Raw genomic sequence first — 20,907 nt, forward strand, 5'->3', positions numbered from 1 at the left:
AAGTCTGAGTTTATCTGGCCCAGGCCTGACAGCTCTTATTTCGAAATGCTGCAACTGCTTGTTTCAGCCCCACTACCACACAGAGAGATTATTGGTGCCGGGATTTGAACCCAGATCCTACACTGACACTGTGAACACCATACCACATAGACTTGTCTGTGGGAAGGGGTCTAGACAGAGGCGACAGAGACCAAATCTGTCACAAACTTTCCCATGTATTGCCATGACCTGCTATGGTTGTTGTTGTTTAGTCATTTATTTGTGTCTGACTCTTTGTGACCCCATGGACCAGAGCATGCCAGGCACTCCTGTCTTCCACTGCCTCCCGCAGTTTGGTCAAACTCATGCTGGTAGCTTCAACAACACTGTCCAACCATCTCGTCCTCTGCCGTCCCCTTCTCCTTGTGCCCTCCATCTTTCCCAACATCAGGGTCTTTTCCAGGGAGTCTTCTCTTCTCATGAGGTGGCCCAAGTATTGTGAGCCTCAGCTTCACGATCTGTCCTTCCAATCAGCACTCTGGGCTGATTTCCTTAAGAATGGATAGGTTTCTTGCAGTCCATGGGACTCTCAAGAGTCTCCTCCAGCACCATAATTCAAAAGCATAAATTCTTCGGCAATCAACCTTCTTTATGGTCCAGCTCTCACTTCCATACATCACTACTGGGAAAACCATAGCTTTAACACCTGCTATGGTAAGCTTCCTCTATAATTATTTTGTCCAGCTCACCTTCCTAACCCGACCTACAGTGTTCATTATCCTTTCCATTTTGCAGATGCGAAGATGAGACGGAGGGGTAGCAATTCACACAATGGATTCACCCAAGGGGTAGTCTTTGAATCCATGGCGCCACCGCACTGGATTTCAATGGAGCGGTTTCTGAAAGTCATTTTGCTGTGTAGCATTTGAAATTAACTGCCCGACGTTCTGTCAGTTTGTGTGTTATTTAAGTCAAAAGGAATAACTTACGGGTCATATTTTATGGAACCATTAATTCATACCATGGTTGACTTCCGCCACCCAAGCGGTGTATTAATGGAGCCATAAAACACACCCTGGAGTATCTCAACATGATGATGAGATTGATCTTCAGCTTTATATTTCACTGTTTCAAACATGACCAGACTTAATTACAGAAGAAGACAATGCTACAACTTCTCCCAGGAAGAAAAGTACAGTGGTACCTCAGGTTAAGTACTTAATTCGTTCCAGAGGTCTGTACTTAACCTGAAACTGTTCTTAACCTGAAGCACCACTTTAGCTAATGGGGCCTCCTGCTGCTGCCGCGCTGCTGGAGCACGATTTCTGTTCTCATCCTGAAGCAAAGTTCTTAACCCGAGGTAATATTTCTGGGTTAGCGGAGTCTGTAACCTGAAGTGTATGTAACCTGAAGTGTATGTAACCTGAGGTACCACTGTATAAGGTTTGCACCTCTGATTAAAGTGCACCTAGACGGACACATTTTTTCTCTCTCCCTCCATTTCATTTCAGTTTTGTCCTTCATAGTCCTCCATAGTCTCAGCACGCTTTTCATACATTGATGCTATTCTTGAATTTGGCCAATTGTACCCATCCATCTTGCCTTAAAGTAAATATGATGCAATATGACAAGCTGCAGAGGACTTGAATCCTGAGATAACGAACCAGACCCTGCAAAATGAAATAAGAAGAAGAAATTAGAGGTTTTTTATTTTTTTTCCAGGCATTTAGATACCACCATCCTTCTCTAGTCCAGATGCACCACTCAGGGACAACATTTTTAAAAACACAGTTTCATGAAACTATAGCATAAAACAGCTGATGCAAGAGAAAGGGTATAATATGGAACAAATTCAGCATGAATAAGATAGCATTGCTGTCTTTGAGCACAGGTTCTAGGTCAGATTGATGGAGTTTAATTTAAGTATGCATAAACTGTATGCCTTTGCCCCTATATATAGAAAACAAACAAGTGCATACAACCATGTTTGAAGTGTTGGGTTGGAGCCCCATCACTTTCCAGCAACCCTTTGGGGCAGAACTGGGTATTACAGCAGCTATCCAGGTGAAAAGGACACATTTTAAAAGCAAAACGTCAATGCCAACTCTTGAAATTCTGCCAAATTCTGAATGTGCACAAAAATTAATTTTCATTCCATGGTGAACCCCCCATTACAAGGTGCAAGGCTGACAGAATTCTTTTAAAAAAATAAAAATAAAAACCTCAGCAGTTCCTCTTGAGAAGAGAAGTGCTGAACTTCTTGTGGCCTTAATGATTCCATTTCACTATCCCCTATGTGTTCTGGAGCTTCATTAATTAATGTTTGCAAAGAACCCTGTTGCCCCTTTGCGAGAAGAAAGTCCTATTATTAGTGCAGCGATGGTTAGCAGTGGAAATGGCCTGTGAGATTATTGCTTCCACACCACACAGCTGAAAGCAAACTGTAGCCTCCCTACTCTGAATGTACTTGCTTGACTCTTGAATGCCTCAAGCCGTATCCTTGTTTGGCATATGTAGGTAAAGGGAAAAGACCCCGGGCGGTTAAATCCAGTCAAAGGCGACTCATCTTGCTTCAGGCTTTTGTCCACAGACAGCTTTCCAGGTCATGTGGCCAGCATGACTAAACCACTTCTGGCACAACGGAACACCGTGACGGAAGCCAGAGCACACAGAAACCCCATTTACCTCCCCTCTGCAGCGGTACCTATTTATCTACTTGCACTGGTGTGCTTTTGAACTGCTAGGTTGGCAGGAGCTGGGACAGAGCAATAGGAGCTCACCACCGTTGAGTGGATTTGAACCGCTGACCTAATGCTAATGATTAATTTATATTGCACAAAGAGGACCAGCTTTACTACTTTTCCCGTAGCTGTCAGTGGAAGGGAGCTGCCAGCAATTCTTCCATACTCTTTGTGGCTCCTGGATATTGGGGGTAAGGAGGAGACAAGGGAGGGATATCAAAGTTTCAAGGGGGCCTGAAGAAAAATACCCTTGGTAGGTGTCATTGGCAACTTCCCTGGAAACCAAGGAAACAAATTTGTTTTGTAAATGTCTGAATGGGAACTGCAATTAGTTCCCTTTCGGACATAATGAACTTGAACTAGAACTGGTTTCTTTTTTAGAGTTCTGGGAAAAACAAGCAAACCCCAAGACAGGCCAATGCTAGCTGGAATGCTCACTGACTGTGGGAGGAGGGGGGGGGAATAAAACAGGGGAATGGGTGTGGGACAGAGTGGGCAAAAGGCTGAACAGAAGCACTTCACACTGCAACATTTTGTTGTGGTGTAATAATCAGTAGCTACTAGTGGAGGATAACAACAACAACAACAACAACAACAACAACAACAACAGAGGATTAGATTTACTAAAGCAGACAAAGAATGGGCCTGTGAAATATGGGTCAACTTTAAGGTTTGTTCATCCTTTATTCCACTGCAAATTAGCAATGCTCCTAATGAACGCTTAATATGTAACCCAGAAGGGCTTCAAAGAAGCCACACCACTTGACCTAGAAACACCGACATCTAATGCTAGATGGGTGGATCTGGATATGGTTACTCAGTGGCCATAGAAGTGCACTCTGCACATTCTCAGAGTCACCCTCTCCTTTACCACACAGACCTCAGCCCTGAGCTGTTTGACAGCAGAATGGACTCCCTTGGAAAGTGGTGTGCTCTTTTCTTCTTAAAGCAGAGGTTGAATGGCCATCTGTCCTGGATGCTTTAGTTGAGATTCCTGCATTGAAGGGGGTCAGACTAGATGACCCTCGGGATCCCTTCCAAGCCTGCACTTGTATGATTCTGTGTTCCCCCCATTTGTCAGGGATTTGCTTGATGGGGAAGAAAACACACTGGAGATAGCCCAGCCTTTCCCGCTGTGACTTGGCAGGAGTATCCCGATGTCGAGTGTCTCCCCTGGCTGCTTTCTTGCGAGGCAGCAGCAGCTCTTTCCGGCACGCAAGGCAGGGCATGTGACATTCACATGCAGCCCAAACGAGCTTTGCGGACCCAGCGGAGGCTGTCACAAAGCAAATCGCAGGAACTGATAAATGAAAGGGCTGTTCTCCAAGCAGGAAAAGCAGCCCAGCTCACTTTGCTTCTCCTCCTCCAGCCTGTTGCTTAGCTCTTTTCCTTCTAATTTGGATCACTTGCTGCAGGAACAGACTCTCTCCCTCTCTCTCTCTCTCTCCCCACCAAACCACGCTCCTGTCACTCCTGCTTGTTTATTGCTCCGTGTTCCCTGACAAAGGGAGTTGGCTAGGTTTGCAGATTTCCACAGGCCTAGGGCTTGCTGATCAGAAGGTCGGTGGGTTGAATCCCCGCAACAGGGTGAGCTCCCGTTGCTCAGTCCCTGCTCCTGCCAACCTAGCAGTTTGAAAGCACGTCAAAGTGCAAGTAGATAAATAGGTACCGCTCCGGCGGGAAGGTAAACGGCGTTTCCATGCGCTGCTTTGGTTCGCCAGAAGCGGCTTAGTCATGCTGGCCACATGACCCGGAAGCTGTACGCCGGCTCCCTCAGCCAATAAAGCAAGAATAGCGCGCAACCCCAGAGTCGTTTGCGACAGTACCTAACAGTCAGGGGCCCCTTTACCTTTACAGGTTCGCTGTACTGATTACCTTTGAAGCACCCTGCCCCCCTTGAAGAATCCTGGGAACCACAGTTTACCCTCTCACAGAATTGTGGTTCCCGGCAGCCTCAGCAAACTACAATTCCCAGGATTCTTTGAGGGAAGTCACATGCTTTAAATGTGTGGTATGTACGCAGCCTATGGTGGTTCTGGGATGGAGCAGAGATCCACTGAGGCCACACAACAGCTGCCATACAGCATGTGCCTAGAGGAGGGAGAGGTCACTGTTTCCCGGTGTTCAGATCAAACCAGGGCAGCAGGGAGGCTTTGTAATTAAGGATTAAAACAAAGCACAAAGCAAAACAAAACCCCGTAAAGGGGGTGGGGGTGGAGAGCAGGAGAAGCTTAAGCTGGGAGAGAAATAAACAAGGATTTGCCCTGTGAGACATCAGGGTTCTTTCTGCTTCCAGATTTAGAGCATCCTCAAAATGCTTATCTTCTTTGTTATCCCCGCTCTTGCTGTATTTCTGACTAACTTCCCCATCTTCACACACTGAGAATTGACGGTGAAGTACGCCATTTGAAGCCACTGTGTGAGATGGGCAGATTGAACCTGAGATCATGTTGTCTGCATATTCATAACCAGGCAGTCCTTCTGCTTTACAATTGCAACTGGATTGGCAGTTCAGATGTATGAGAGATCTGCATTGGCTCCCAGTACGTTTCCGAGCACAATTCAAAGTGTTGGTGCTGACCTTTAAAGCCCTAAATGGCCTCGGTCCAGTATACCTGAAGGAGCGTCTCCACCCCCATCGTTCAGCCCGGACACTGAGATCCAGCACTGAGGGCCTTCTGGCGGTTCCCTCATTACGAGAAGTAAGGTTACAGGGAACCAGGCAGAGGGCCTTCTCGGTAGTGGCGCCTGCCCTGTGGAACGCCCTCCCAGCAGATGTCAAAGCAATAAACAACTATTTTACTTTTAAAAGACATCTAAAGGCAGCCCTCTTTAGGGAAGTTTTTAATGTTTGAAGCTGTACTGTTTTTAATATTCAGTTGGAAGCCGCCCAGAGTGGCTGGGGAAACCCAGCCAGATGGGCGGGGTATAAATAATAAATTATAATTATTATATTATATGAGTTATGATCCAAAGGGCTGAGGATCTGTTTCGTTGTCATTGCCGTCCTTCACCTTAACTAAGGTCCTGGGGCGGGTTACACGATCTCACACGATTTCATGCTGTGATTCCTCCCCGAGAAGAAGCGTGGTGCAAAATTGCACGAGATTGCGACGCCCAAAATGACTGCCATTCTCTCACGAGAAAAAACAAGAAGATGGCGTTGTGGTTTTTGCCGTCAAGGCGTTGGAGGGCCTGTTAGTTACTTCAGTCCCTAGCCATTTTGCTTTGTATTCTGGCGTTAAATTGGGCTTGGTAATGTGCAGGCAGCCAGGGCAGAGCTTTCAGGACCAGTGAGAGAAGGTCACTTCAGGTTGCCCACTCAGTGACCTAGCAGCCGCATCCTACGCCAGCTGCAGCCTAAACTGAACAACCACCACAACATAATGATCAGATGACCACAAAGCCATATTTATATCAGTCTTCTTGCCAGATGAGTGAGGTGATGACCTTAGCCTCTCTCAGCTATTTGCCTCTCCCTCTTCTGCTTAAATCTGAATTTCATTCCCAACCAATTATCTCCTGGCCCAGTATAAGATGACCAAACTTTGGGGGGAGGGCGGGCGGAGGGAACAGGGCCTGAGAATCTACACTTAGGCTGTATTCAGATGAGGGGTTTATTGTGTTACTTTTCATGATTATAATGCTAGTGCTTCCGTCCCAATTCCTCAATGTTCCTTTTACTCTACAGTACTTCTGTTTTGAGGGACGCGGGTGGCGCTGTAGGTTAAACCACAGAGCCTAGGACTTGCTGATCAGAAGGTCGGCGGTTTGAATCCCCACAACGGGGTGAGCTCCCGTTGCTTGGTCCCTGCTCCTGCCAACCTAGCAGTTTGAAAGTACATCAAAGTGCAAGTAGATAAATAGGTACCGCTCCAGCGGGAAGGTAAACGGCGTTTCTGTGCGCTGCTCTAGTTCGCCAGAAGCGGCTTAGGCATGCTGGCCACATGACCCGGAAGCTGTACGCCGGCTCCCTTGGCCAATAAAGCGAGATGAGCACTGCAACCCCAGAGTCGGCCACGACTGGACCTAATGGTCAGGGGTCCCTTTACCTTACTTGTTGTGTTCCGGATCAATATACTGCCATGTCATGCTAAATTTTAAATGGCAGGAGAGAAGCGTATGCTGGGATGCCGCCCCAAATTCTGCCATGTGAAATTACAACACGAAAGGCCTGCATTTTCCCCTGGTTGAACCGCATTTCCCCCCCTACATTGAGCTGCAAATGGTTTCTGTACGCTCACCCTCCCGGAAACATGTCAATGAGTGCTCCTTTACATCATATGAAAGATAAAATGTAGAAATTAACAGGTAAGGAAATGTCAGGAAGGCGGAAGAAAGTGTTGTCTGGATGCAGCCCACGTGAAACGTTATCTTCTATGCAAATTATTGCATGAGCTTTTTTCTTCACTTGACTACCCTAGAAGAGATGCCAGGAGTTGAACAGGGACCCTTTGCATGCAGAAGTGCTCTGCCATTTAGCTATAGCTTTTCTCAAAGCCATTCTAAGGGGTGATTTGTACTCTTGTGGTCCTTTGGCCTGGGACATAGAACTTTGGGTTTCTTCTGCACCCATCCTAATTCATGTCTGCACATTCTTAAATTTTAAGAGGAGTTTGGCTCATGGTATCATCAAGTCTCTGAATGTTTTGCGGTGCAGTCTAGTTTTACATGTGCATATATATATGCGCGCACACATATAGGTGTACACATGCCCTAAGCCAGATTTGATGCCGGGGGTGGGGGGAGATCAGTGGCTACTACGCAGATTTTTGTTAAAGAACCATTTGTTAAACCTTGTCTCAGGGGGCCATCATTTCGTAATCTTATTAACCACCACTTGGCCTCCAAACAATAAATCAATAAATAATGAACAGGCGGATCTGTGCCAATTACAGCTCAAATACAGCTTTAACAGGGAAGAAGCTGGGCGGGATGTGGACAAAAGCCAACAGTTGTGATGGTGTGTGTGTGTGTGTGTGTGTGTGTGTGTGTGTGTGTGTGTTTAACAGGGATTGTTCCCTGGCTGTTTTTGAACCTCAAGTGCTTCTGAAAATGGGAGAAAGAGAGAAAGAGATAGAGAAAGAGAGAGGGACTGGGGGCAGGCTGAAAGTGGATTGTATGTATTTCATTAAAAAAAAATTTTTTTTTTCAAAACTCCAGAGATCCCGGGATTTTAAAAGCAACTGTCCTCTCCAATTCCTGCAATGAAACTTCAGAAAAGCTTGGAATCATGTAGTAATTGTAGCCAGCTGCCAGAATGATCACATGGCACCTTTAGAACGTCCCCCCCACTTACAATATAATTTGCTCCGATAGGCTTGAGGAGAGAAAATGGAACTGCATAGAGCACCAATGCCTCAACTTCCACCCTACCCCCCCACCCCCAGATAACTTGATATTGGTTTCTGTGAACACTGATTATTTATATACAGTATATATATATATTTGTTTTCGTAGATTTTCACGGGTACAGGAATGCAGGTTTTGGTGTCCTCGGGTGTCTTCCCGTGTAAAAGTTGGGGTGTCTAGGCGACGTTTCGACGAGGTCTCACTCGTCATCTTCAGGCTGGTGCTTTCGGCTTCTTGTTACTGGAACAGAGCGGGATCTCAGTGTTTGAGTTCCTATAAATACTGTAGAGGGGTGTGGTGTATTGCCTCAAAAGTTCTGGGCAGAGGGGAAGTTCCCAGGCTAGTGTTCTTTTCTTCTTTTGTTCCTTAATTACTTGAGGGATATCTTGAGTGATTTCTTGAGTGATATTCTGAGTACCACTTAGGTGGGTCATTAGGTGTGGATTAGTTGCTAAAGCCTTCGTGTCTTGACCTCTTGAATTTGTGAAGAGTTTTTCTGGGAAGATGGCTGTATTGCACTTAGTTGTGCTTTGGCTTGGCTTCGTGTATATATATATATATATATGCAGGTTTTGGTGTCCTCGGGTGTCTTCCCGTGTAAAAGTTGGGGTGTCTAGGCTTTTACACGGGAAGACACCCGAGGACACCAAAACCTGCATTCCTGTACCCGTGAAAATCTACGAAAACATATATATATATATATATATTAAGGGCTTGCCGATCAGAAGGTTGGCGGTTCGAATCCCCGTGACGGGGTGAGCTCCCGTTGCTCGGTCCCTGCTCCTGCCCACCTAGCAGTTCGAAAGCACGTCAAGTGCAAGTAGATAAATAGGTACCGCTCCGGTGGGACAGTAAACGGTGTTTCCGTGCGCTGCTCTGGTTTCACCAGAAGCGCCTTAGTCATGCTGGCCACATGACCCGGAAGCTGTCTGTGGACAAATGCCGGCTCCCTCTGCCTATAGAGTGAGATGAGTGCACAACCCCAGAGTTGTCCGCGACTGGACCTAACAGTCAGGGGTACCTTTACCTTTAAGCTGCCCTGAGCTATGCAGGGAGAAGTGTTTTTAAGGACATAGGGAACTGCTTTTTACACACTCAACACCGCTTGCCCGCCAGGCCTCCTCATTTGACCCCAACCCATGCCACCCTGAATCACACCAGACATCATTTGTGGTGTTCAGGTACTGTGCAGGAAAGGGTGTGGCTGGATCCTACTGCTGGAAAAGCACAATTTATACTTCCCACACATCAACAGATGGTGGGGAGTTCTATCCTGCTTGGTTTGGGTGTGTGAACTAATTCCTCCCGGGGGGGGCGTGTCATGGTAGTGGTGGGCTAAATTCAGCTTGACCACAGGGTCCGCTGGGACAAAAAGCTTTCCTTTCCTTCCCGCAGCCATCGCCACTTGGCCTCCCTGGCAGCACTGCTGCTGCAGCTGCCAGTTGCCCCCTAATGTACACCCTTGGGGCATCTGGTGCTGTGGTGGTGGGGGGAGGACTGCTCCATAAGGGGAATATCAAAGCAGTCGTCTCAAGGTCCAAAATCTGGTGCTGGTCCTGAACTTGGGACCTTCTGCACCAGCTGTGGTCCCACAAACAATCTGGAAGTCCTGATTAGCTCATTTCTAGCCTTAGTATTCAAAAGGTACTACCTAGAGGTGTCCGTGTTTATCCCTGCTGTTGCAATGGATAAGAAACTGGCTTAGTGTATGTCTGCAGTACACACACCATGAGATTCTCAGGGTGCTAATGATGAATTTCATGCTTGCAAGACGCAACAGGGGGTGCCGAGAATAAACGCAGCAGCGACAATTACTCCCCACTGCTCTGTCGCTGCCAAAATAGGTAAAGTTGACACGCACGTTTCTTCAAGTATTTTTATTTATATATGTATTTGGATAATAATAATGCCTATACATTAGATAAGTATATGTAGCATTGTAAATATAGTGATACAGGAAACCTTTTCTCCCCCCACTTTTTATTTTCATTTTCTGATGTTCAGTTGAGCTGTTCTTAAAATAAAAAGTATGCTTTACAGTATAAGCTTTCATAAATAATACACGATCATGTTCATGTGAAATAAGACTTTCCCTCATGAACTGCCTTCTTTGTCTACGAGGTTTGTTCATGACACTGGTACAATTCCTGGCTTAGGACTATGCATGTAGCACCAATCACCAATAATGTGTGGCTCAACCGAAGCTCTTCTCCCCATCCCCAACAAGTGGTAGTTGCTGTCCCAGTTTATGTGAATGTAGATGTGCACCAATATTTCTGGAAGTTGGATCGTGGGCTGCAAATTCTGTGAATTCAAATTAATCAGAATTTCACCCTCAAAACAGGAAGAAAATTGCTTCCATAATTGTTTAATGCTACATCACAACTAGTATTTAATTACATATAATTTTGCTGCATTTGGTAGGCAAGGAAATTCCTGGTTTTCGGGTGTAAAACTAGCATGTGGGGGGTGGGGTTTCACCAAAATGTCCAGGATGTATGGCAACATGATGGAAAAAGCAGCAGGAACAGCTCAAAAAACTTAAAATCACTATTTTGGGGTTAGATTTACCCAAAGAAGTTCAACAATTTGGGTTTGCTCTAAAAATAAAAAAATAAAAAGCTCAGCAATTTGAGGGTCAGGAAATTTACTTCTTGAAATATGGCATCCCTAGAATTTGGTTACATCTTTCGAGATGTTAATATCCTGAGACAGAGAAGGTAGGTAAAAAAAATTCACTAATTAACAAATTTCCTCTAAGTCAAAACAATGAAAATCTCACTGTGCGCTCTTTTTTTAAAGCAACTCCTTATGATGTATGCTTCCACGTACTTCTTACTAAACTCCCTTAATTACGGTGTAGCTAAGTAACAGCACAATCCTGACCGTGCTTACTCAGAAGTAGGTCTAACTGAATCCAATGGTCAATAAAGCGTTAGCATCATCGCAGCACAATTGTCTGCTGGTTTTCGAAGCAACCCCGTTTTTTTTTTTAATGAGCGAGCTTAACTCTCGAGGTAAGTGCAGCCTTAACATTTCGTCTCAGGTGGTGCACCTTCCGGCTCAATAAAGCAACAGAAAGGGTGTATAGATAGATAGGCATTCACTTTTTAAAAAAGTACACATGTGCTGCAACTCTGGGAATCAAGCGCCGACCTTTATGCCGCTCGTCTGGGCCAGCCTCGGAAAACAAAGGGGACAAATAAGAAACATCTGGCCAGCCTAGATTCTGGTCTGGGCTGCTGCTTATGGGCAATTCAGCCTTAAGGGCAACGGCTTCACTCCCCGCCGGCGCTTCTGTGCGCGCTCACATGCCGGGGAGAGAGGCGCGCTTTCTCCAAGGGGAGGCGGCCAGGGAGGAGGAGAGGGAGGAGCTTGTGCCGGGCGCCTGCGCCGGCGGTGCCTATCGCTGCTCGCTCGCTCTCTCTCGCTCTGCTTTGGTCTTGCTAAGAAGCTACCCGAGTGAAATGTAACAAAACAAGCGGCGCCTTCGCCCGCGCTTAAAGGAGCCGCGCTCGCTCGGAGGCGAAACTGAGGGGGGGGGGGAAGAAGTCGCGGGGAAAGTGGCCCGGAGGAAAGGGGACGAGGACCTGGTTGTTGGTTTGCTTCCTCCACGTTCCCAGGTGGGACCCGGAGCCGCACGGAGGGAAACTGCGCAGGGAAGGAGACTTGCCGACCAAGAAGGAAAGGAGAAAGAGGAAAGCGGCAGGACGAGGGGGACGCGCGCCGGACTCTTGCTGAGGGACCAGGGCCGGCTCGATGGCAGCGGCGCCGTCGGAGGAGGCGCTCGCTGCTGCCGCCGCTGCTGTTGCCGCCGCCGCCGCTTCGGGCAGGAGCTGCGCGAAGTTTGCTCGGTGATGGCTTGAAAGTTGCCGGCAGCGCCCGGGGAAGGCTGGCTCGACGGCCCCAGCGCGCCTGCCTGCCTGCCTCGCCTTTCTCCCTCTTTCTGCTGCTGCTGGTGGTGTTTGTTTCGGACTCGGCGAGCAGCGCCATGTCGAAAGTGATCCAGAAGAAGAACCACTGGACGACCAAGGTGCACCAGTGCGCGGTGAGCCGCGGGGCTCAGGGCCAGCTGGGGGTCACCATCCTGGGGGGAGCGGAATATGGAGAGTTTCCTTACGTCGGGGCGACGGCCGAGGAGGACGGCGGCGGAGGCGACGGGAAACTGGGCGAAGGGGAGCTCTTGTTGGAGGTGCAGGGCATCCGGGTGTCGGGCTTGCCCCGCTACGACGTGCTGGGAGTTATCCGCAGCTGCAAGGACCCCGTCCTTTTCAAAGCCGTCAGACAAGGTAAAAGGAAAGGAAATTGCGGGGGGGGGGGGGAGAAAAAGAGGCTCGTTGGTTTGCATGGTGCGGGGTTGGGGGGCGAAGAAGACGCGGGGTTGCACTTGCGGGAGTTTGGCGCGGAGGCGAGGGGCGCCTCGCCGCTGCGGGACTTGAATTCCTCCACTTTTTTCTTGGTTTGGTGCGAGGAGGACGCTTGGAGATCTGTCTCCTCGACTGCCCTTTCTTGGGGTGCTGCTGGCGACTTCGGGGGAAGTTTGCGGGGCTGCGAACGAACTTCAGCCGCCTCCTGAGACGGAGCAACGACGGCGAGGCTCCCGCTGGTCCTGGAGGCGGTTTTTTGGGGAAGGGGGGGGAGCCTCTCTTTCTCCTCCGCAGTGCACCGAGTCTGCGGACAAGGGAACGGGGCTCGTGGCGCAGGAGAAGCTGCGCTCTTTCTCGGGCTGGCTTCTGGTCTCGGTGTGGAGTCCGTGTGCCTGGTTTTTGTTAAAAAGTCAGAGACGACGCACTACGGTGGTCTTCACACTTTGGGGACCTCGGGCTTGACCCGTCTCGAAGGGATGTGTGATGGGTTGATGGAGCTGGCGTAGCTCAGGCAGTAGAGGCTCTCAAAATCTCAGGGTCGTGGGTTCAAGCTCTGCGTTGGGCCAAAAATTCCTTCATTGCAGGGGGTTGGACTAGATGACCCTGTGGGTCCCTTCCAGTTCTACGGTTCTATGAAGGGAAAGGTGCTTTTGAGACGTGAGTCTAGAGAGGTGCCTTGCTTCAGCCAGGACAGAAATATCTGCTGGGAATTCTTAAGGTGACCTATGGGATTTGGGGACCCCTAGCAATGGAAGCAGGACTGAACCCTGCTGAAGATTTCACTTATTTATTTATTTTCGTAAAATGGCTCTCTGCTAGGTCAGGGTCAAGGTCACATCTGCCCGATGTGAACTTCATCATGCTCTGTTTCAAGTGATTATTATTTTTTTGACAGGTGTGAAAGTCCTGATTTAGTTCACCCATCAGGGTTGGGTAAATTCTGTTGCATTCTAGAGCCTTGGAACTGACTGGTGCTGGAGGGAGTGATAGGAAGGTGTAGGAACCTGCCTTATACTGAGGCATATCATTGGTCCATCCCACTCAGCAATCTTCTCTACTGATGACCCAATGACTCTCCAAGGTTTCAGACAAGCTTTGTTGTCAGCCTCTCTGGAGACGCCGGGGATCTAACTTGGGATCTTCTGTGTGCAAGGCAGAAACTCTACCACTGAGCTATGATCCACCCCCAAATTAGAGGGTTCAAAATTTCTAATCTGCCCCATCCGTAGGGTGAGGTCGGGTTTGCTTCTTAAAACCCTGATGGCAACACACATCCCTTAAAAATACCAGGCAGAAAACTGAATACAGCTTGGGATCTCAGACCTGTAAAAGCAGTATTTTAAAAAAAAACTAGCTAAAGTTTGCTCTTGCTTCAAAGGAAGACTGGGACTTTTTCTGTTTGGAATGGTGGATTCCAATCCTAGTTCCTGAGATACGAGGTGGCCCTATAAAGAGCGTGCCAAGCCTTCAGAAAGAGGAACTCCATTGGTTCCTTTCCTCCTTTTTTTGTTCTGTGCTAGGAATAAGTCCATGCCTTCCATCACAGGAAGAAGATGCTGCTGCTCAGTCCCATTCCTGGACGAGGCTTGGTTTCCACTTGTTGGACGCTGTTTGAGCTATAAAAGTTGCCTTGGGAGTGGACAAACCCAACAAGCTCTTGTGTTGCATTGAGCGGCGTGGGAGGTGTGCTTCCTCCCAGGTCAGCTACTTGGCTGGTCCTTGGGAAGCGAATGAGGGTGGTAGCTGGTGTGTTTAGAAAAAGGGGAGGGCTTGGTTTCTATGGGAAGGAAATTGCTGGGTAATGCAGGGTGTGAGTGCGCCTCAGATGCTTATCGGGTCTAAGTAGAGTTTTATTACTCTCCTAAAAGATCACACACAGAAAGATAAGTAATAGGGAACTCTTAATATGTTTTTAAAAAAGAAAGGCTGGAGAACCACAAAGTGTTTTTTGTGTTTTTTTTAAGTCTCCCAAAATAATGTGCTCTTCAAGTGTTTTTGTCCTGCCCCCCCCTTACCAAAAAAAAGATTACAGTGGTACCTCGGGTTAAGTACTTAATTCGTTCCGGAAGTCCGTTCTTAACCTGAAACTGTTCTTAACCTGAGGTACCACTTTAGCTAATGGGGCTTCCCGCTGCCACCGCACAATTTCTGTTCTCATCCTGAGGTAAAGTTCTTAACCCGAGGTACTATTTCTGGGTTAGCGGAGTCTGTAACCTGAAGGAAGCGTCTGTAACCCGAGATACCACTGTATTTGTGTGTGTGATCATTCTGTTGCCCATATGGATGAATGAGTTGGCTTCTTTGCAGTCTTTGACTGCAAAAGTTGCGATGGGCAAAGCCACCTTCAGGGAGCTTTTTACTGCTGCTGTTTTCTTTTTTTAAAAAAATGCAGCCACAAATCAAGTCTGCCTTTTCTCTCTCTCCTTGCCCTCTCTCCCTCCCTCTGCCAGTTTGAAAATAACGGAGTCACCCTAGGAGAGAGAGACTGAGGGGAACATCTTTGCTTTGTTTTGATGCCAAGGCAGTAATTATTTGGGAATGATGCTCTGATTCTCCTGGGTAAGCCGAACTGCATTCTTCTCCGCTGCCACCCTCCACACATCTCCCTTGGGGACTCGGCTCTAAGTTTTACGGCTTGTGCTGGCTCCTTTCGCCCTGCAGTTCTCGTTCAATTGGAGATGTTCTTTTTAAGAACTGCACCAGCGCCCCTGGCCACAGACGGTTCCGGGAAGGGCTTCTGCAGTTTGTCAAGTGGTGAGTCCCTGGGTCTGGTGGCAAACTCTATTAGGGAGCCAAACAAATATTTCACTTGACTGGACCTAGAGGAATTTCCGGAGAGACCGACTCCTCCCTTCGAATTGGAACATTCGGCTGCTTTGCTGGAGGATGACTCCTTGCCTGTGTGTTTCTTAAGTGTAGGCATGTGATTGCCAGCTGCCTCCCTTGCTTTATGTCAAAAGATTGGCATGGATTTCTGCATGGGAAATGGATTATTTCTCTCTCTTCCCCCCCTTCTCCCCCCCCTTGCCTGCCACGAATGGTTTATTTTCTGCTTTTCTGAAATCCCAAACATTTCTTCCTTCAGACTTCCCTAGCAACAGGACGCTTCTGGATCCCTCATAGCCTATGCAGAGACGCTTGACATTCACTTTTGGCCTGTTCTGGTTGGCATCCACCAAGTTTTTAGGGGTCATAGCCAGGGATAGTGCTTGTTCCTCTTTTGTCCCTGTGATTAAGCAAGCCAAGCCACCATACCCTACCCAGAGCAATGTGGGTGTCCGTCCCCCTCTGTGGCTTAGAGGCCATTGCCTGGGGATTGGCTGAAAAGCTCTTGACTTCTGCAAGTGTCCTGGACACCAACAAACTCCTGAATTATCAAGTGGAATTTTTGTTCACAGCCTACCACCATCGTGCCAGCTGATTAGTTAACAGCTATTAGCTGGGATAGCTAAGTGGAACCTCAATTTCCAGAGGCAGTAAACCTGTGAGAGCTTTCACCTGTTTGTGGTGCTCCACAGACACCTGTCTAGAGCAGGGGGGAGAACCTTTCAGGCTGATCCAGCAGGGCAGTTCTTCTACTCTCAACTGCAAAATGAAAGATGCCAAGAAAGCTGCTTTCTCATTCCTCCTCGGAGGCTGTTGGTGGGGTCTTGCAGCCCTGCTTGCTTCCCTTTTCTCCCTGTGTTTTGCTGTTGTGAACATGAGTAAAGCTGCTGGGCAACCTGCCTTTACATTATGCTACATATGCTTTAGGGAAAGGGCTAAGGAGTAAGCCCTACACAAATCCAGAGTGGATTTCCAGAAGCTGTTGGATGGAGCCTGGCAACCTTTAGACCACGGTTCCTTTCAACAGGTGCAATGCAAGTTGGCACCATGATCTTGGACAGTCAGTTCTGAATGCTTTCAGAAGTTCGGCTGATTGAACTTAACGGCAAATCTCAGTCCTGTTTGCACCTTTAAGTTATGACTTGTAGATCTGGAATCTGCCACAGCTGAAAAACGTAGTTACGTGTACTTGTGCTATGGGGTGTAAACTACCCATGGGACATCCAACAGCAGTTGGATTACAGTAGTTAGTGCCTGCCACAGTTGGTAGAATTATAACATAGGACTGTGGAATTATAATGTAGGGCGGTAAATTATAGCTGCTGCTAGATTTTCTACAAAATGTAATTATTTTTATTTCAAAATTTACTTCTTTACTCCTATTGAGCCTGCTTTCTTGATAAATTTTCCCAAATACATTTTTGCTGTGGAGACATTTAAGGCATATTATCTGTGCTAAACTTCAGGCCACACATTAGAATAATAGTAACAATTTTTCTTTGTATTCTTTTTAAAAAATAACTTTTTATTGTGTTTAATAAATAAGGATCATCATTATCATAAATGACACAAATCAATAGACCAAGTCTTCTCATGTTGCTTGTATATCGCAAAAAAACCCCCAGCATAATAAATTTGAAACAATATCCATTACATATGGTTCATTATTAGTGGTCAATGTACAACTTACTAGTTCATGGATTATTTTCAACAAAAACATAAGGGAAACAGAACAGCTTTAACAGAGAACATTCAACATTGCATAGCCACTCTGTATTCTTTGCATTTAACTGAAAGGCGTACCAAAGGGCATCCAGGTATCTTCTTTCTCAGAGACATTAACGTAGATGTCTCCCATGCTTAAATGAGAGATGCACCAGATGTGATAAGCAGTGGTTCTGCTAGAACACTTATTGATGCGTCTCATGGCAAAGTTTTATTTAGCCTAGGGCTTGGAGGCAGGAATTAGTCTCTGAGAGGCATCATAGTGTACAGACACATTTCTTCTGTTCCAATCTGCTGGTCAAACAGGTCTTACAGGAAAACTTGCGGAACTTGCTGGCCAGATATAGAAGCAGGAAGAGTGTGTACATGCGACTGAGCAGTGATCCTGTCTTCCATTCTCCTTCTACCTCTTCTTAATACACAGAGACTGCAAGTCACACTGGAAATATTCTTACCAAAAATTGTGAACTCTTAAATCTTGATTCATGTTTTGACGGGCACGAACTAATACTTAGCAGACCCTTCCAGATTGCCTGGGTTCCCACAAAATAACTTTGGGGCGGGTACAGAAAATAAGTTTGGATGTCCGTCTCCCCCCCTTATTTTGTAAAAGGACCGGCCCTACCGTTGGGCAGAGTTTTCAGGGGACTCCTTCCCACACAGGTGCAGCAGCAAAGTTTAGGATGTGAGCTATCGGGAAGAGTGCTGTTTGCAGGCTTCCCATAGGTTGACCGCTTTGAGAACAGAATGCTGGTCTAGGTGGGCCGTTGGCTTGAGCCGCCAGTAGAGCTCTTGTGCCCAAGGGACTTCTAAGCTAGCCTGTTGCCCTGGGGTGCACTGGAAGATGTTGTCTCATTGTCAGTGATGAGTAAGGCTCTATTGCGTGTCAGCTTTTGTATGTAGAATGGAAAGGAAGGGGCTATCTTGTCACTGGTCTCAGGCAACAAGATGTCTTTGGCTGGCCAGTCTTGTAAAAGCAGTGTTGGATTGCCTTCTAGTTGCTTGGAGAATAGGTTTCCAAATTGATGGAACGCTTCGGATGCCAGTAGGTATCCTCCTTGCTTTTGCAACATAGAGGTTGAAACCTACAAAAACCCTGTGGTGAAACTGACAGGAGACGAAATAAAACCGGTGTTTTCTTGCATGTGGGTAAAAAATGCCAAAGCCCGACAATGGGATTAAAACTTGCATTTCCTTGCATGGCTTTGTGTCTGTTTTGAGTTGTAGGCCGTTGGCTACAGAGATTATAAAATTAAAGTATGAACTGCCTGTCACTTAAAAATGGAATGTCTAGGTACGTAGGATGCTGCCTTATCCCAAATTGGATCCCTGGTCCCATTTAGCTCAGTGTTGTCCACACTCCAGGTTTTCAGACAGGATGGATTTTTAATCCCTCCCCATTTTTCTTACAAAAGAAATTGCTCTTGCATTTTCTAATTCGCTGCATGAATCAATCCTTCTAAAGTTACAGCCCATGAAGATCAGTTTACTTCAGTGATATATTTAGATTATTTTTGGTTGATTTAATTTTTTTTTAAGGAAACAAAAGAAATGAAACCCAGCATGCCGGCGAAGCAAGACAGTGGTCCTATTTTCTGCTTGCTGTCACATGTGCTGCTTTGACAACATTAATTTGACCCTGAGATGTATGTGAAAGCAGAAGGATGAAATGGTAGATTTCTGTGCAAGGGCTGGCATTAATTACCCAGGCCAGCTGTGGAATGTTAGGCTCAATTACATTTACCAATGCGAATGAAACAGGCTCTTTAAAAGTTATTTGCCTGAGCACTTATTCTGACATGCTTCCCCTGAGGGTGTCTGGGAGGGATGTGATGTCTTCAATAGTCTGAATTTCTCCTCTTGTGCCCCTCCAACACCCTGCCAAAAACGAAAGAAAAAGAAATATATATATATATTTTGGAGGGGTTGGTTAAGGAAGGAAGGGTGGGTCATAATGATCAGTGCTTCAGTGAAAGTTTTGTATCCCTTCAGCAGCTTCATGTATGCAGGGAAGCAAACTGCCAACTTTTGTTAACAGATAACTCAAAACCTCTGGCCATATGCATATTCTAACCATCTGCAGCCAAAGTGTAGAAATAGTTTCAATAGTTCTTTGTGTTTTGATTTCCAAATTCCTGTGCTGGGTAAATGCATAACAGGTTAACCTCCCCATCTCCCCCCCTTTTTATAGAAAAAAAAACATTTAAAAAGTTTCTCGCTGTTGAGGATTTTGATGTGTCTCTTCTTACTGACATTTGTATATGTAAACATGACACATACAGGATTTGGGAAGATGCTCTGGCTTGCAAGTTCTTGGCTGAAGTTCCTTTTAAAAAGGCATGGCTCCCTGGTTTATATTACTGCAGTGATTAGTTACATTATCTAGTGTTCAAACTACAAAACTTGCAGATTAAAACAGATGTACATGGCTTTTTTATAATTATGCCAGAGTGCTCTGAACAACTGACAATTAGTAGTTTATGAATTATGTTTTTCTTTCTTTCTTTTTTTTGACCAGTTAGGAAGAAGGTTTAAATCAATATTGCAGTGTGTAGTTTAAAATTTCATTTTTTTTCTCCTATGAATTTCACCTTGCTGCCGTTGAGCCGATTTTCTTTTTCAAGATTGTTTATTGCATTAATTGTGTCTTGCAGGATCACTGTGCCACCTGTTGTATAAGTTCCCATTATATAGTACCATATGGCACACAATAAGGGGAAAAAACAGCAATTTTATGGAAGCACGTGCTCAAAGAGCAGTGGTGGAAGCTGCAGACATTTGAGCATCTTTGAATGAGAGGCAGGTGCTGGATGGCCGGACATCCAGGTAGATTATTATTTCAGACTATCCAGCTCTTGCACAAAGCTGTATGTTCAAATCTTAGTGTATACCAGAGGCCAGCAAACTTTTTCAGCAGGGGGCTGGTCCACTGTCCCTCAGACCTTGTGGAGGGCCGGACTATATTTTGAAGGGGGATAAAGAATGAATTCCTATGCCCCACAAATAACCCAGAGATGCATTTTAAATAAAAGGACACATTCTACTCATGTAAAAACAAGCTGATTCCCGGACCGTCCGCGGGCCGGATTTAGAAGGCAATTGGGCCGGATCCGGCCCCTGGGCCTTAGTTTGCCTACCCATGGTGTATACTATTCAGAAGACAACCTTTTGAGTGTAATGTATGACAGCCTACTCTAGAGTAGAGTCTCCCTAGTTTCTTTCCAAGGAAACCTCCAGTTTCTGCTCTTGACCTGTGGTGGTGCTCTGAAAATTTGGTAGTCCACTTGCATAGGGTTCCCTTTTTCACTTGTTCATGGTTCATAACTTGCCAGTTGGCAACTGCTGTTCTGCAGCAAGTACAGATTTATAACAATGCAATCGCCAACCATGCTTTCCATGGGAAAGGCAGCATTGATTAAAGATGACACATTTTGTTCCAAAGACCTATGCATTGTGTTAACGGCAGCCGTTTAATTGTTGAATGCTTGTGTGACGCAGCCATTGAGCTCAGTGCTGGCATACCCTTGCACATGGTGTGAAATTTAACACAAGACATCTGTCTACTGGGTGCTGAAAATCTCAGAGAGAACGCTCCCTGTAAGCATTTACCAGGGTATGGAATGTAAAAAGGGATCCTCTTTAGCAGCGAACTGGTTCTTGCCATTCGCTGTTACAAAGATCAAGTTAACACTTTTTTTTTTGCCTTGTCTTCTTTGGTGTTGGCTTCAATTGCTTTCTGTTTACAATTTTTCAAGAATTAATATGATCCTTTAATGGGATAAAATTGGATTATGTTTTCCACAATAAGGTTAAATCTTTCAGCCTCATTATTAAATAATACTGCAGGCTTTCATTTTTAGGGGCTGCCAGATCATAGTGCAATTATCCTTCAAATTACAGTGTTAATTGCAACCGAT

The 20,907-nt window shown here is 46.3% G+C and overlaps 1 protein-coding gene across 37 annotated transcripts in view; it reads left to right on the top strand.

Moving 5' to 3' along the window:
- The first annotated feature begins 11,411 nt into the window (after nt 1-11,411).
- MAGI1 (membrane associated guanylate kinase, WW and PDZ domain containing 1) overlaps nt 11,412-20,907 on the top strand; it is a 480,329-nt gene continuing 470,833 nt past the window's right edge. For 30 of the 37 annotated variants that reach the window (XM_083491085.1, XM_083491061.1, XM_083491105.1 and 27 more), the window contains exon 1: nt 11,443-12,361. In XM_083491085.1, the coding sequence (XP_083347211.1) occupies nt 12,064-12,361 (298 nt within the window). In that variant the 5' untranslated portion in view covers nt 11,443-12,063. Of the gene's footprint in view, nt 12,362-20,907 lie in introns of all 37 variants that reach the window. The other 7 variants (XM_083491109.1, XM_083491078.1, XM_083491067.1 and 4 more) reach the window with 5 other exon arrangements.

Source organism: Podarcis liolepis (genome assembly GCF_965112155.1).
Source record: "Podarcis liolepis genome assembly, chromosome: 2".
NCBI lineage: Eukaryota > Metazoa > Chordata > Lepidosauria > Squamata > Lacertidae > Podarcis > Podarcis liolepis.